Source organism: Epinephelus lanceolatus, chromosome 4 (assembly GCF_041903045.1).
Source record: "Epinephelus lanceolatus isolate andai-2023 chromosome 4, ASM4190304v1, whole genome shotgun sequence".
NCBI lineage: Eukaryota > Metazoa > Chordata > Actinopteri > Perciformes > Serranidae > Epinephelus > Epinephelus lanceolatus.
Genome location: NC_135737.1, coordinates 48,159,656 through 48,177,291, shown reverse-complemented (window position 1 = coordinate 48,177,291; position 17,636 = coordinate 48,159,656). Strand labels below are relative to the sequence as shown.

General features: G+C 44.8%; 1 protein-coding gene across 3 annotated transcripts; it reads left to right on the top strand.

The window, feature by feature from the left end:
• Positions 1–1,544: 1,544 nt before the first annotated feature.
• On the top strand, positions 1,545–16,968 carry LOC117260221 (synaptosomal-associated protein 25). Of its 3 annotated transcripts, none has more exons than XM_078167414.1 (8): positions 1,545–1,672; positions 6,114–6,265; positions 8,586–8,627; positions 9,260–9,308; positions 12,326–12,437; positions 14,147–14,287; positions 14,435–14,579; positions 16,237–16,968. In XM_078167414.1, the coding sequence occupies exons 2-8, from the start codon at positions 6,194–6,196 to the stop codon at positions 16,300–16,302; spliced, it is 627 nt and encodes a 208-aa protein (XP_078023540.1). In that variant the 5' UTR covers positions 1,545–1,672; positions 6,114–6,193; the 3' UTR covers positions 16,303–16,968. The 3 variants fall into 3 exon arrangements, with proteins under 3 accessions (XP_078023540.1, XP_078023538.1, XP_078023539.1); XM_078167412.1 differs by lacking the exon at positions 12,326–12,437 and adding an exon at positions 11,463–11,580; XM_078167413.1 differs by lacking the exons at positions 1,545–1,672; positions 12,326–12,437 and adding exons at positions 2,234–2,349; positions 11,463–11,580.
• Positions 16,969–17,636: the final 668 nt, after the last annotated feature.

Genomic DNA, 17,636 nt, shown 5'->3' with positions numbered 1-17,636 from the left:
TATGTTGCCAACAAAACACACACACACACACACACACACACACACACACACATAATAACATGATAAAATAATATTAATATTAACAACTAGTCCATAGCCATTGGTAGCTTTGTCACCTTCTACCTATGCCAGTCCTCAATGCCTATGTGCAGTTTCACATAGATTGACCACGTCAGTGAGTAGAAAAACGTGGGACAGACAGAATGACTGACTGACAGAATGACACACTGACAGTTTCTGTGATTATGTACAGCATACCATACCATGACTTAGTCATACCAAACATTAGAAACAACACCAACATTGGTCCACAGGGGGAGCCACAGCGATCGGTCGCATTTTAGCCATTTTGAAGCATTTTTCTGTTGTTATAGCGCCACCCAGTTGCCAATTAGAGTTAAATTTCTCCAGTCACCTTGAGGCGTCCTGTTCTACATATCTACCAAGTTTAGTAAAAATCCATATGGCGGTTAGGTCTAGATAAGAAATGAGCTCTCTAGCGCCCCCATTTTGTTTGATGGGGTCAATAATGGAGGGGTCCCCTCAGATTATGTGTGGTCATATGCCTACAAAGTTGCGTGGTGATGGGTGAAACCCTTGAGATGTTATACACCTTTATGTGATGAGCCACGCCCTCCGCAATATTCATTGCCTTATAGAAGCTCAGTTTTAGTAAGTTTTCCAACTTTTGCCAAGAGGGAACTTTAGATATTGGTCCCTAGATTATGTTCACCCAGTTTCATGCAGATCGCTCAAACTTCCTAGGAAGAGATCCATTTGAAGTGTTTTTCAAAAAATTCAAAATGGCGGAAAATCTATATAAGCGGAAGTTATGGGTTCTTGAGGCAAATGTGTTCCTCATGAGGAGAGGCATCTCTGTGCAAAGTTTCATGTCTCTACCACATACGGGGCATGAGATATGCCCATTCAAAGTTTGCCATTTCAATGGGTTGCTATAGCGCCCCCCTTTGGCCAATTGATGTAATATTGCTTCATTGGCATCCTCCCATGACCCTCTACCACTGTGCCAAATTTCACATGGATTGACCAAGTCAGTGAGGAGAAAAACCTGGAACAGACACACACATACACACACACAGAGTCATTATATAGTAAGATAATAATAGTGAGGATCAAGACAGAATGAAAAATAATCAAATATAAAAGTCAACAACTTATTATATTTATTAACACAGACACACAGTGACAGATGACTGTTGGTGTAAATCAGACCTTGATCAATAAAACGTATTTATTTTCATATATTTCCATCAGATTTGATTGTTCCCCTGTAAAGGAGCAGCTCACAGTGTGTATCTGTGTGTGTGTGTGTGTGTGTGTGTGTGTGTGTGTGTGTGATGATAAGAGATCTGAATCACTTCCTCTAACCTGAACTTCACCCTCAGCTTCATCAGGCTGCATCATTGGACCATGAGCTGAGCAGACACATGTATGACGTATGACATAATATCTGATGTCTTTATAACTTCACTGTGGCGACGCTGTTTGTTGAGGGGCGGGGCCTGTGTGGGTGAGGGGGCGGGGCATATAGGGCAGAGATGCTGAGGAGGGACACCAGCAGGAGAACAACAGGTTAGTGCCGCACAGTGCGGAGGGTTACATGCGGACAGACCGCACACTAACTCAGAGAGTGAAGAGGAGCTGGTGAAAGGTAGGTTTGATTTTATTCATCAACATCTGAGGAGTTTTTATTCTTATCACATAAAGCATGATGTCATCAGACTCCATCCGCCCGCGCGCGTCTCACCTCACTTGATTTGATAGAAAAGCTTCTTGTCTTTAGTTGTGAAGTGAGAAGGAAAAGAAGCAGCTGAGTGTGAAACTCTGGTTTAAAGACTGAAACAAGAACTAAAGTCAGACTGAACTAACACAGAAGCAAAGTGAACATGAGTTTAATGAGCAGCGTCACTAGATGATGCTCCAGAAGCTGCACGTGAGATCTTGTTTATCACAGATCAATACCTCCTGACTCATCATCACATATCAGCTGCTCAGAGTTCCTCCTGCACGGTCACACACACACACACACACACACACACAGTGCAGATGTTAAAGTGTAAAACATGCAGCATTGGGTGTGTGTGTGTGTGTGTGTGTGAGGTGGGGCTGGAGCAGAGCGTGTAGGTGACGTCATAATGTGCAGCAGGTGGCAGGAAGGCTTCATTGTTTACTGTGTGCCTGCTCATTGGTCGCCCTGCTGTGAGATGTTGACTCTGCGCCACCACGCTGGGCTGGTGTCAGTGGTCAGTCTGAGGGATGAACTTTGTGAAAGACAGCTGTCGTCTCATTGGCCGAGACTGATGACACGTGACGTCAGTGAGGAACAAGGTGAGAGCTGAATCTGGTTTAAAGGTTAACGGTGGTGTGTTTATAACCTGGGTCCTGTTTTTGTTTCTCTAATGATGAACGTGAACAACAGGTTTTTTTAAAGTGGTTCAGTTTTGAGCAGAACAGCTTGTGTGAGCCGTGGTCATGATGTGCACGTAGCTGTTTACATCAGTTGTGGACATGAGACGCTCTCAGTGACGTCATCTCACGGCGCCCTCTTCTTCTACAGGTGTTCTTTTGCATTGTTATTTTTATTTTTCACGAGGAGCGCCACCTACTGCTCCACCTGTTGACTCCCAATACTCGCAAAACAGTAATGAATGGAAACGCGCATACATTTGCATTTTCACAAAATTCGCTTAAAGTTTGTGACACATTTGGATGGACAGCCAGTCACAGTGAAATTTAAGGTGTGCTGATGGATTCACGTCATCAACTCATGCATTGAGTAACATTACAAGTTAACATTGAGCTTGAGTGAGTGGGCGGAGCTGTGAGGAGAGTGTGCGACAGGTGAGATGGACGCTGGCGTTCTGTAACTTGACCCTGTATCAACATGAACGGTGTTGTCGAAATCTATTATGTTGCTTGACAATACATCAATATATTGTACATAGTCATTCTGTCTGGCGTCTCTAGGTGTCACGCCGTCCTCCGTCCCCTCCACCTCCTGGTGACAGAGTCAGATCAGATACTGCGTCACTTCAGCAGCACAGGAAACACACAACTATACCTGTGGTGCAGAAGCTGAGCTCAACTGTCTCACTGAGTGATTTAATGTCAGAAAAACACCACACGTTTGACGATGTAAGAATTTACCTTAGTATCTCTGTACATTGAGTGTCTTTGGGTCCATGTGGTAAGAGAGGTGGGCTCAGCACTGAGCAGTTCTCCAGGTTACAGCAGATATAATCATATTATTATTTAGTGACGGCCCCTCAGTGTGATTCCAGTTTGCTCCAAACAGCGTGGAGTCTTTCCTCTGCTCCTCTGCTGCCCCTCCTTCCTCGTCTTTATTCCAGCAGGTGGTGATTAGTGGTTAGGCCTAATTATGATGCTCCAGCATGATAACACAGTGTCTGAAAAGAAAAGTGTGTGTGTGTGTGTGTGTGTGTGGAGGAGCTGCAGTCAGGCAGGGGGCTGTTTTTATGGTACTGTGAGGACCAACCAACACCTGGACAGAGACATTGTGTCTGATCATCTGATTAGAGAGGACAGATTCATCTTATGTGCAGTTTAGGTTTGGGAGTTTTGACAGCAGCCAGCTGTGCGTCAGTCAGGCAGATGTTGAAAACTCTTTATCTGTAATCAAACAGCTTGTTCTTAGTGAATCTGGAATTCACTGATGCAGAATATCTTGTCTTCAAACAGACTCCGTATCGAACCAGGTCCAGTGAAATATTCTTAACAACATCTGGATATTTGAAGTCAGACTTTAATTGTGAAACACAGCTCACAGTCATTCATTCATTTCACCTTTAACCAGTTGACATTTAACTTTGGGTCCAGTAACAAGCAACAAGTCAACTTTATCTTTACAGCACATTTCATACGAGAAGCATGAACTCAGTGTGCTTCAGTCACATCATACTGTAACTGACAGAAAATATCATTTAAGATAATAAAGTATTATAAAAACAAACAATAAAAAGCTTTTATTATTATTCTTAAAAAAGGGGGGAAATAATAACAATAATACTGCAGTTCCTCTAATGTCCACTAGAGGCTGGCTCCTACAGTGAGTCAGTCCCCACAGACCTCCATGTTAACATGTAGAAGTAAACATGTTTACAGTCTGGTACAAAAACAGTTTTGGTCTCTGTAGATAATTCCAACATTCATGACGACTGTGCGAGGCTGAATTTATAAAACTCACCTGTTTGCATTTTATTAAGGCTTAGGGGGCGATCACACAGAAATGAGTCGCTAGAGACGCGGACGCTTCAAAAACACTTGAAACGCTGGAAGTGCTTATTCAATGCGCGTTAGCTACTGGCGCCTGACGCTCAAAAAGTTGAAAATATTTAAACGTTTCAGCATCTACGCACGTCTAAAAAGACACTGGAAAAACGGCTGTCTAAAAAGATGCTTCAACGCCGGTGAGACGCGCCGTATCATAGGAAAACAATCGTTTCTAGCGTTTCATCTCAGTGTGATCGCTCCCTTAAAGATACGAATAATTAAGGGAAGGCCTCTTTGAGTGACAGGCTGTCTGCTGATAGTGTCTTCAGCTCCTCCACAGCTCCACCCTCTCGCCCAAATATGGTCACTTCTGGCTCCATAAAGCCGAGATAGCGATGGCTGAAACGCAGAAACACGAGTCTACAAACCAGTGGGTGATGTCACGGTAGCTACGTCCATTGTGGAGAGATCCTTATTCAACCACTGAGAAACTGGGAAACTGCTGAGCAGCAGTTGGAGTACAATGTAGAGAAGAGTCTTAGGGCCCGTCCAACACCCCCCCTTGGCCCTACCACTACATTTGCACGTTCCTGCGAGGGGTAGTGGTGTCCCAATTCCTTTTTGCGTGTAGGGGTAGGGGGCATAACGAGGGGTAGTGGGTATGAAACTAGCCCTTCAGAGCGAGGGATATCAGATGCTGACTTGCCAGCGAGGGGTAGACGTCGCCATGGCTACCACCGAGCAAGAGACGGGGAAGAAAGTTCATACATAGCTAACGTTACTGTTGTCAGGTTGCTTGTTAGCTAGCTAGCTAGCTCGCACTATCTGGCGTCTGTCATCTGTCCTGTTCTGCAAAATTGTCGGACTTTTAACATTAGGATAACACGCCAGCTAGCATAACTATGCTGCCTCGTAATGTTAGCTGGATAGCTAGCGAGCAGAAGTCCCCTGTCGTCTGTCGTTCATCAAACGAAGCATGATGAATACAGCAAATGAGATCGGTAGGATGAACTCGACTGGAGACTCCACTGTAGATGCCTGTTGGAAATGTAGATGGCTCGCAGCTTCCTGTTTAAAATAGTTACATATGCGTGAACGTAACCGACGCGGTGACGTAGTGAGTGATGTCCCAATTCCTAGGCAAAGAATTCTACCCCTACCCCTCGTTGCTTCATTTCGAGGGCCAAGGGGTAGTGGGCAGTGGGGGGTATTGGGATTGGGCCTTAGAATGACGACAAAGTGCAAATCCAACATAAACATGATAAACACCAGTAATGACCTGGGTTGCAAACAGACATGTGTGTCAGCTAACAGGTGCAGTCACTGAGCTGAGCTAGTGGTAAAGCGGGCGCCCCATGTACAAGGCTGTTACCACAGCGGCTCGAGTTTGACTCCAGCCTGTGGCCCCCTGCTGCATGTCACTCCCCCTCTCTCTCCCTTTCACACTTCCTCTTATCCATTAAAGGCTTAAAAAAAATGCCCCCCAAAAAATATCTTTAAAGACATTAAACCGTGTTCCTTCAGAGCCTTTATTATTGGATCAGCAGTTTTCAGCAGTGGAAATTTAAGATATCTGCAAAACAATTTCTCCTTTATTTGTTCACTAAAATTCAGTTCTGACGAGTTGCAAAGGAATTTACACATTTGTCACTGGTCCAAACTGTATCTCAGGGATCATCAGCAGAATTCTACATATCTGAAATGACATTCAAACTGACGTATCAATAATTTAATTTTGACTCATCAGAGCTGAATTTTAGATCTAGAATCCATTCTTGATGTCTGTGAGGTGAAAAGCTCGTCTCTCTGCTCACTCTGTTGTCAGTCATTAGAAATAATCGTGGTGTCACTCTGCTCTCCAGGTGCCAAAACCACCTGATGCTGCAGTCTAATCTGGACACCTGGGACTGAACACACACACACACACTCACAGGCGGCCGACATGGCATCAGACCCGCCCATCTTGACGGAGCAGCAGGAGCTGCAGAGGAGAGCCAATCAGGTCACAGATGAGGTAAGGAATGACTTTATTAAATATTAAAAACACATTTTTACAGGATGAATTTTTCCGTTCAGAATAACGGCGGTGGCGTCGGATGAACGCTGACGTTTTAACAGACTCTTGTGTCGTGAATGTGTTTGACCAAAGTCGCCAACTTCACCTCACTCACTGTGTTTTCATGAGTTCATAGAATCTCAGGCGCAGAATGAAGTCTGCAGATGATTGGAGAAACTTTTAACCAATCACAGCCAGTGTTGGGCTCGTTACCCTAAAAATGTGACGTGTGTGTCTCTGTGTGGATGTCAGGGTGATCACTGCTGAGTGTAGCTGAGGATAGATGGCTCCCCTTTACCTGGAGGTCTTCAGTTACCTGTGAGCGTTATTTTCCCAGAGATCTGTCTGACAGATGGAGAGTCACTCATGGAGCAACATTTCATCCACCACATATCCAGCCACAAGCTTCATCACCTCTCTGTGTCTGCAGCTGTCCACCAGTTTGGCTTGTTTAGCCAGTGTAGAGCTACAGCCGACCTCTGCAGCCGAGGAGGGCTCACCTTTGGAGGGGTGTATTTCCTGGAGCTTCTCAGTGTTGTGCTGTGGGTCGTAGAGCTGTTTCAGACCGAAGGTTTGAGGACGTGTTTTTCACAGTGGGAAGAGTTTTAGTGCGACTACCTGCAGCAGCAGAGTTCCTGTCATCGTTCCTCCAGACAGAATCAAGTAACAGGAATATTTCCTGCTGCTGAGATAAACGTTTCCAACTAGCTGCCGCTTCATGACGTGCCTGCACAGTGCGACGATTTTGTTTGGTTTTGGAGTAACTGTAAAATTATTTCTGACACTTCATTAGTAATCAGTTACATTACTGGTTACTGGAAAAAGTAACATTATTACAGCTGATCAATTCAAATCTAACGCTCTCTGCGTCTAACTCAGTGAATGAAGAGTTTATTTCGACCAAACGCAAGGTGGTGATTGTGGGAACAGTGGACCAGCTACCTGGATAACAGAATGGTACATTTCAACAGTGCTCTGAATTTACGAATGGTCCAGTTTGTGCCAGAGTTCGCTCCGGCTCCGGTTCCAGTTCCCTCCATTATTACGTCCTATGACTTTACGCCCCGCGATTGATGTTACGTCCTTACGTAATTAACATAAAGTTACAGAGATTAGGTTTAGGAAAAGAAACATGGTGAGGACGCACCTTAAAATCATTTAAAGTTCACACAGATCTGAACACGTGACTCCAAGACAAAGCCCCAGGTGAAAGTTTTTTTGTGACCCATCCACCGCCCCAACCTGCCTCCTTACAAGCACACGGGACCACTCCTGTTTACTGCCGTCAGCTCATTGGTCAAACCTTTCAAAATATGCAGGACACGTACAAAGTTTGGTGCATTACTTTTCGTAGGAAAACATACGAAAAATTTGTGAGAACGGCCCGAACAGCACGTCATTACCTGACTTTCTTATACTTCTTAAAAAGGAAGGTGCTCATTTGGGTGTCAGGGCAGTTTGAAGAGGCCTTAAAACAGGTTTAATCAAAATGATTTGCACAGAAGTTCTTCCCTCTTCCAACACACCTTATAGCTGCTGAGCAAAGAACTCTTTTATCTCACAGGGATTTTAACAACGTCTGAAGACAGAAAGCACACACGATGTCCAACAACACACACGAGAGACGGGATCAGTGTTGAGTGCAGCGCTCTGCCTGATATGAGGGGAGTGTCCCTTTAAGGACACCTGGCTCACCTGGTTGCCATAGAGACAGCTGGTCTCCCAGTGTCTGCAGGGAAACATCTGGCCCGGATGAGCTCATACACACCGCGGTGTTTAAAGGTTACTGCAGGTCAAAGCCATTTGGCACCTCATCATCTCCCTCGGTGGGGAAGTCCCCGGAGATTAACATGATATTTACACACACACACACACACACACACACACACACACACACACACACAGCAAGAGGCGGAAAGATGGAGAGAGAATTTACAGTGTGAGCTCAGTGCATCAGCACAGAGCGACAATTAAAGGTTCAGTCTGTAGGTTTTTAACTTCATCTAAAGAACACGTCTGTTCACATGAGCGAGAGTTTGATATCTGAGCCTGTCGTTCATTACTCAGCTGTAAATCACCAGCTTCATCATGACACATTATCATATCGACTCTTTGGATATTGATACAATATTTACTGATATCACAAAGTCTGCTATGATTCGAGTCTCTGTACTGAGATGTGTTCTTACCTGTGGACAACATACCTGTGTTCACATGTCCAGCTGACTGTGCACTGAATATCCTGTATGTTGAGGCGTCTGTTTTTTGTGTCTTTCAGTCCCTGGAGAGCACGAGGCGCATGATGCAGCTAGTTGAGGAGGTACACACACACACACACACACACACTGATATATTTATATTTATGCAGCCAGAGTAGCATGTGATAGTCTGGTGACCGGTCCAGGGTGCACACCGCCTCTCGCCCACTGTCAGCAGGGATCGGCTCACGACCCAGGACCAGGATGGGCAGTCACTGATAATGAATGGATGAATGAATGAATATAACTGGAGAACTGCTGAGGCCTGCAGCGATTAAAAGTGTTAGAGACAGACAGTCAGCCTCGTTATTATGTTAGCATCATCATCTTTACATTAGCCGTCTGTGTTTCCACCCAGAGATGACTGTAAACAAGACGGATGCTGGATGTGATTAACTGGAAGCTGCTGGAAAGCAATTTTGGGTTTTGACATATTGAAAACAAAAGTGTGTGAGAGCAGAGACGACATGTGCCAGTGAGACAGTCAGACAAACGTGTACGGTAGTTAAAGCCCCAAACTAAAATCTACCTGCTGCTGTTCATCTTGTCTGTCATCCAGCTGGTGTCACTTTCTTTCTATGAACATAAATGTGTCTGCAGGATGAGTTTCACAGAACTGCACTGAGCCCAGTGGCTTCCTGGACCAAGTGAGATCTCAGGTCAGCAGATGTGTTTTCTGTGCTCCTCTCTGCAGAGTAAAGACGCTGGGATCAGAGCTGTGGTCATGCTGGATGAACAAGGAGGTAACCAGCTCTGTTTGATTCTGCTTTCAGCCGTCTTCAGTGTTTTTCTCAGCTGTAACACAGAAAGGTTGCTGCTTCCAGGGCAGAGGGTCGGTATCGTTGCACTGCTTCAGTATTTAGGATATCTGCCCTGAGACTTAGTGAGAGTTTGCTTCTCACAACACAATCACCAGAAAAAAAGCATTGCATTGTGCTGCAGACCTTGGATATTTCATATTTGTATGTTATCATGTTGCATATATGTTGAAACTTAACCCATCAACAACACTCAGATTAACATGTGGTTAGATTTAGGCACAGGAAGCACCTGGATATGACCAGGAAAAGATCAGGTTTTGTTTTTAAATTCCCCAGTTTTGGTGTCACAGTTTTGGCAGGAAACAGAGCCATTTATTGTAAAAACAAAACAAAAAAACCCAGCAGCTTTTTGAGGCTCTGTCATGGCAGGAAATACAGTGGTGTCAACAGCTTTTCATGGCATTAACCCCGGTGGGAAAACAGATGTATGCCGCTGGAAAACAGCCATGTGTTGCTAAAAGAACACCCATGTTTGTGAGCATAAAAGCTGCTGTAATATAAGCCATGCATTACTCAAAACACCCAGAATATATATATATAACCCTAACCCACATTTTGGAGCTTGAAAGCTGCTAGAAAAACACCCATGTTTTGGCGCTAAAAAGCCATTGGAAAAACAGCCACTGCTCACTAAATCCACCCACATTTCAATGCTTAAAAGCCGCTGGAAAAACAGCCATGGGGCACTAAAAACACCCAGGTTTCACTGCTGTAAAAAGCTGCTAGAACAACAGCCACCGCTCACTAAAACCACCCATGTTTCAGGGCTAAAAACCCTCTGGAAAAACAGCTGTAGGTTGCTAAAAAACACCCGCATTTTGGCACAAAAAAGCCACTGGAATATAAGCTATGAGTTGCTAAAAAACACACACATTTTGGAGCTTGAAAGCTGCTAGAAAAACACCCATGTTTTGGCGCTAAAGCTGTTGGAAAAACAGCCACTGCTCACTAAATCCACTCACATTTCAATGCTTAAAAGCTGCTGGAAAAACGGCCGTGGGGCACTAAAAAACAACCAGGTTTCAGGGCTAAAAATCCTCTGGAAAAACAGCTGTAGGTTGCTAAAAAACACCCTAATTATAGAGCTAAAAAGCTGCTAGAAAAACAGCCACTGGTTGCTAAAAGAACACCCACATTTTGGAGCCAAAAACCTGCTGTAATATAAGCCATGCATAACTCAAAAACACCCAAAATATGGGGCTGAAAAGCTGCTACAAAACAGCCACCGGTTGCTACAACCACCCACATTCGGGTGCTATAAAGCTGCAGACAAAACAGCCAAGGGTCGCTAAAAAACACCCAGGTTTCACTGCTGTAAAAAGCTGCTAGAACAACAGCCACCGCTCACTAAAACCACCCATGTTTCAGGGCTAAAAACCCTCTGGAAAAACAGCTGTAGGTTGCTAAAAAACACCCGCATTTTGGCACAAAAAAGCCACTGGAATATAAGCTATGAGTTGCTAAAAAACACACACATTTTGGAGCTTGAAAGCTGCTAGAAAAACACCCATGTTTTGGCGCTAAAGCTGTTGGAAAAACAGCCACTGCTCACTAAATCCACTCACATTTCAATGCTTAAAAGCTGCTGGAAAAACGGCTGTGGGGCACTAAAAAACACCCAGGTTTCAGGGCTAAAAATCCTCTGGAAAAACAGCTGTAGGTTGCTAAAAAACACCTTAATTATAGGGCTAAAAAGCTGCTAGAAAAACAGCCACTGCTTGCTAAAAGAACACCCACATTTTGGAGCTTGAAAGCTGCTAGAAAAACAGCCATGTTTTGGGGCTAAAAGTCCTGTGTACGTTTGCAAAGTGTGGAAATGCTCCATCGTCCTCCGCTGGCTGGACTGCTCCTCAACGTCTTTCCCATCAGACCTTGGAGTCAGTTCCTGTCCTGTATGAAACCTGTTTCCTGCTCAGGCCGTCTCAGATTTGAGCTTTGATTTATCTGTACATATCGGCCTGAACATACTCTAGACCAATCAGATCAGTGGTTTGAAACCATGTGCTGCACACTGTCCGTCTCTGTTGTTGTTCCGCCGCCATGAAACCCAGCAGCATGAACTCCTGTTCCTAACAGAGCAGCTGGAGCGCATTGAGGAGGGCATGGACTCCATCAACAGGGACATGAGGGAGGCCGAGAAGAACCTGACAGACATGGCCCAGTGCTGCGGTCTGTGTGTCTGGCCAATCAGGAAGTAGGTGCTGGTTTCCAGGATCCGCACAATTACCAGACTGGTGGCCTAAGAAACCTGCACTGGTGCCCAGTTTCATTCAAGGAGTGTGTTACTGGAATGTGGCTCTGCAATAAGAACACCATTTACTCCATATTGTGACATTAATCGACCCCTGCACGTCACAGACCGACACACTGACGAGTGTATGATACACACAGGACGCATCACACATGATGAAACTGGGCACTGAGGTCAGGGTGCAAACAGCTGGCACATCAATGCATAGCTGGGCCCCGTGTGGCCCCGTGTGGCCCCCTGTGGCCCCCTGTGGCCCTGTTAGTTAGCGCATAGTGACCTTATTTATGATTTGGGAGTGGATATCTTTGGTCTTCAGCTGTGGCGCTTTTAGAAAATACTGTGATTATTTTTTCTTTTTTTGGATTTTGTTTTGCCTCTCCTCCTCTGCTCCTCTGCTCCTCTGCTCCTCTCCCTCCACGTGTCCTGTTTCCTTTCTCCTCCTCTTTTTGCTTTCCCTGCTGTTTCATCTCTCCTTTACCTCCTTCCTTTCTCCAACCCTCTCTACCTCCTTCTTCTCTCCACTTATACCGTCACCTGCCTCTCCTCTCTCACCTCCTTCCTCTTTCCCACTTCACCCCCTCCGCCTTTCCCCTTCTTTTTCATGTCCACCTTTGCTCTTCCTTTCCTCCTCCTCCTCCTCCTCCTCCTTCTCCTCCTCCTCCTCCTCCTCCTCCTTCTCCTCTCGTAGAGCAGTTGGAGCGAATAGAGGAGGGCCTGGATCAGATCAACTCTGATATGAAGGAGGCCGAGAAAAACCTGACAGACCTGGGCAAGTGCTGTGGCCTCTGCTCCTGCGAGAAGTAGGTGGAGGTGTGTGTGTGTGTGTGTGTGTGTGTGTGTGTGTGTGTTTGACTGGTACACTGAGGTAAGTGAAAGATGATCCACTAGAAGAAATAAGACTTATAGAAGATCATATTTTCTGTTTGATATCATTCTTATGAGACAGCTGACGTTTCAACACAGTCACCAGGATGAATGTTGGCATAGTATGTTTTTGCAAACCATGGATACATTATATTTGGACGTCATTATGAAGGGTGGAAACTTTATGTTTCTTTCAATAACACTGTGGTTAATGTGTGTTTCAGTTTAGGCACAAAAACCACCTGGTCATGCTGAGGACGGGTGATGTCTGGCTTAAATACCCACTTTTTGTGGCATTACCCCGCCAGAACACGGCAATGACTTGGAAAAAAAAATGTTTTGTTGTTTGCTGGTGTTGAACAGTGGTCTTTGGTTGGGCAGGCATGAAAACCATTTGGTTATGGTCAGGAGAAGATTATATTTAGGCTTGAAATATTCAGTTTTAGGGGCACAATCCCTGCTGGGAAATCAGCCATGTCTTGGTTAAAAAACCACCACTTTCATGACATCACCTCAGCTGGAAAAACAGCAACAATTCACTACAAAACAACAGAGTTTGGTGCCTAAAACACTGTCAGAAACCCAGCAATGACTCGCTATGTCACAGAGCGACAGGTTGCTGCAAAACACCCACATTTAGTGCTTAAAAAACACTGGAAACACAGTGTCAGGTCACTAGAAATTAAACACATTTCATGCCCCCAAATCTGCTGGAAACACAGTGACAGGTTGCAACAAAACACCCCTTAGTGCTTAAAATCTGCTGGAAACACAGCAACAGGTCACGAGGAAAAACTCACATTTGTTGCCCAAAAAACACTGGAAACACAGCTATGGGTTGCTGGAAAACACCTGCATTTAGTGCTCAAAATTCTACTGCAAACACAATGAGAGGTTGCTACAAAACACCAACATTTAGTGCTTAAAAATTGCTGGAAACACAGTCACTAGAAGTCACTAGAAAATACCTATGTTTGGTGCCTAAAAAAATACTGGACACACAGCGACAGGTCACTAGAAATTAAACACATTTCATGCCCCCAAATCTGCTGGAAACACAGCGACATGTTGCAACAAAACACCCACATTTAGTGTTTAAAAGCCGTTGGACTGGTTTTGTTGTTCGTTGGTGTGCAGCTTGGCAGGTGTATCCTAGCTGTCATCACCTCCACCTCCCATTGACAAAGTAGCTCATACACTACATCACTTTATAAACGTTGATATGATACGTGTAAAATGTTCAAATGCAGTGTGTGAGTGTGTGTGTGGTTTGCAGGAACATCACATGCCAACATCTCCCTCAGACGACGGGGCCGGTAGTGTTCAGTCTTTGTTCATCAGGTGCTTTAGTTTCTTTTGTTGCCTGCTTGCTTTGCTGCTGTGTGGTGTTGTTTAAGTATCATCTGACAACCACTGTGTCATCTGTGCTGTATGAATGGACCACTGCTGTCTCCATACTGGGAGGGGTCACATGTGTCCTGGTTGCAGATTGGAGAAATGACTCCAGAGCCTCTGTTGCTATGAAATAATAAGTCGTGTGGTGCAGCTGTGGGACCAGTATGGAGGGCGGTGTGTGTCACATGTAACAGGGAGAACTCATGATAAAAGGTCAGTCATGAGGTCGTCCTCTCCGTCTGTCCGTCAGGCTGAAGGCCTTCGAGGAGAGCGGAGCGTACAAGGCAGTGTGGGGCGGCGGTCAGGACGGCGTTGTGTCCAATCAGCCGCCGTCGTCTCGAGTCATCGACGAGAGGGAGCAGATGATCATGAGTGGAGGATACATACGGAGGTAGAGGGAGTGTGTTGTTGTGTGTTGTTGTGTGGGAGAGGCAGCTGTGTAATGTAAGGTAACACCAGCAGCCCTCAGTCTCACGGGCAGCTGGCCAAACACAGCACATTAACACACACACACTCTTTATTCTGCTCCGTGTGTCAGGGTGACTAACGACGCCCGCGAGGACGAGATGGAGGAGAACCTGGCTCATGTCGGCAGCATCATCGGAAACCTGAAGAGCATGGCCCTGGATATGGGCAACGAGATCGACATGCAGAACGTCCAGATCGAACGCATCCAGGGAAAGGTACTGATGTCACATCACAGCGCCTCACCAGGTGTCAACAAACGTCACAGTGCGTCTCAGAACGCCGCCACGTACCTGCACATATATAAACCATGATCACAACTCTCCGCACTGCTGAACAACCAGTGAGAAATGAAGAGTCTCACAGGTTAATAACCTTGGTGTCATGTTAATACTGTCATCATCATCATCATCATCATCATCATCTGAGACATGTTGCTGAGGTACTTTATATCTCAGGATGATGCTGACACACTCTCTTATTTCATGACGACTGTGACGCTCACAGGAAAACACATTAATGACTGCAGCTCCTCCGAAACACAGCTGACGTCAGCGCGTTGACTCTCAGGGGAATTTTAGAACTGATTTTAGAATAGTGACACTTGTGTTTAAGGCTTCACGTGTTCAGACACAGCGATGTCTCTCTGATATGGCTGTGAGCTCTGAGTCAGCTCCACCCCTGAGGTCACCTGGAACAGGTCACCTGGTTATTCCTCAGGTCTCCATGCATACAGGTGAAAGTTTCTTTAGTTTCTTTTCTGCTCAGCTGCTGGAACATTTCACCTGATGACATCAGGAGTGCCCAAACATCTTTTAAATGTTAAATTGAAGACATTTCTTTTTAGCCATGCATTCCAGTAGTTTGGTTTGACTATTATTTTATTTTATTTTTATTTTCTAAAATTTTGATTTAGTTTAGTTTTGTTTTAATTAATTAATTTTATCTTTTTTTTTCATTCTATTTTTGTTTTATTTTATTTATTATTTTTTTATTTCTTTTTGTTTTGTTTTGTATACTATTTTATTTGATTGTTTTTTTATTTTATTTAATATAATTTATTTTATCCTATTTTATTTTGTTTTATCTTATTTTTATTTTTTAATTTCATTTTTGTTTTATTTTATTATTTGATTTGATTTTGTTTTGTTTTAATTTAATGTAATTTAATTAAATATAATTTATTTTATTTTATCTCATTTCATTTTACTCTATTTATTTATTTTTTATTTTCATTATATTTCTCTTACCAGTTTTAACTCAGATGTACTTTACCGGTTTATCCGATCCGGCGATTTATTTTATTCAGTTTTGTTTCTTTTATATTAATTCTTACGTGTTAACTTCTTTTAATGATCTACTTTAGTTTCATTGCTTTGTTTAAATGTAAGAATGTTTATCAGGTCTTTTTATTCTTCATCTTAATTATTATTCATGAGGTTTTATTCTTAGTTGTAATGATCTGGTCGGTTGCTGCTTTGTGCCGCACATTTTAAACCCAAAGGTCAAAGGTCAGCTTGACTGTGACATCATCATGTTTTAGCGTCACATCTCAGGAACAGAAGGGGAGACATTTGCTCAGATACTGAATTGGTGACTCTAATCTTGAAACTGTGCTGATTGGACAGATCTTGTGTGTGTGTGAGGCGTCCTCCATGTTTTCACTGACACGTGACCAGAGCGTGGCGGCGAACAACTGCGGGCGGTACCTATAACATTTCGCCCTCTCTGTTGTGACGTTTTCATCGCAGGTGTCTGCAGCCTGCTTTGTGTGCAGAGTGTTTGATGAGCCGCTGCAGTGAAGCAAACTGTGATTTGAAAGATAAACAGTTCTTATCAACACTTCCTGTTTCTCTCCTCCATCTGTCTCTGCAGGCCATTCTCAACGTCTCCCGCATCGACGCCGCCAACCAGAAAGCCAACAACCTCATGAAGCGATAGAGGGAGCGCTCCTTCGTTTCTTTCCTCCTTATTTATCCTACTAGTGATCACTGTGCTTCTGCATGCTGTGCCAAAGTGTTGCTGCTCTTACTCTCTGCTTCACACACCTCACTTACAGTGAGTGTTTCCTTCCTGTGATGTAATCGCTGTGATGTAATCGCTGTGATGTAATCGCTGTGCTGTTCCTTCAGGGACCAGAAGTCCTCGACTGTCAGTAGAGAGGTGTTCATTATGTGTGTGTTCCTATTTATTCTCACAGTACTCAGACAGCTGATGTGTCATCTTGCTGCTCATTACTCAGCAGGGCTTTTGTCACTCTGTGTGTCACACTCGGGTGTTTCCCCTCGCCGTGGCCTCTGCCGTCGTGGTCATGCAGCACGGTTAGATCATAGGGCGCTTTAATGAGCCCTGTGGGGAGAGTGGGCCGCTGCAGCAGCCCCGTCACCACCAGCAGCAGCAGCAGAGAGCACAATCAACACAAATCAAGAAATGATTTCACCACAGCTCAACATGTGGAGGACAACACTGCGAAAAGAAGCGGCGCCATGGTGCCAGGCCGGGCCGGGGCGTCTCCAGCCAATGAGAGGCCTCTTTGCTTCCAAAACATGACTGACTCTGTGTTTGTGGAATAAATGTCCAGATTTATTAAAGAAACAAAACTATCAACAACCAGTTCTTGTTTCCTCATGTAAACACCATCACCCCCCCCCCCCCCCCCCCCCCCCCCCCCCCCATCTGTGTGAAATGTCCCAAAGAGGCTGAAACACGAGCATGATGGCGCCCTCTGCAGGCACAGCCGGGTATTGCACAGAGGAAGGAAACACGTATTTCCCCTCAGAGGCGGATCTCTGGCGACACCAAGCGGACAAAGATGGAACCTGCTCCTCTCGGCCTCTCCATCTTCTCCTCTTCTCCATGTTGAGTTAAAATGGTGGTGACATGACGACGTGTTGGTTTCAATCTCACATCCCGTCATCTGATGTCGTCACAGCCAAACTCACGTGGAACATTTATTAAATATGAACAGCTGTTTTCCTTCATAACCAATAACACATGAGCTGCTTGTGTTTACGTCACGATCGGTCCAGTGTGGAGCCACACTGAGCTGTGATGTGATTAATAAGATGTTGGTGCATGACCTCTGTTGACCTGAGCAGCCCTCGTGCGTGTTTACGCAGCAGGTTTAAACCACAGAGACACAGTGGCGCGTGCGGAGCGCCTCCGTGTTGTGAGGAAGTGCTGAAATATGACGTGATCAATGAAAATGTGCTAAAAACAAACATGGCCGTTAAGAAATTAATTAGGCCAGGGCTGGGGGAGGTGTGTGTGTGTGT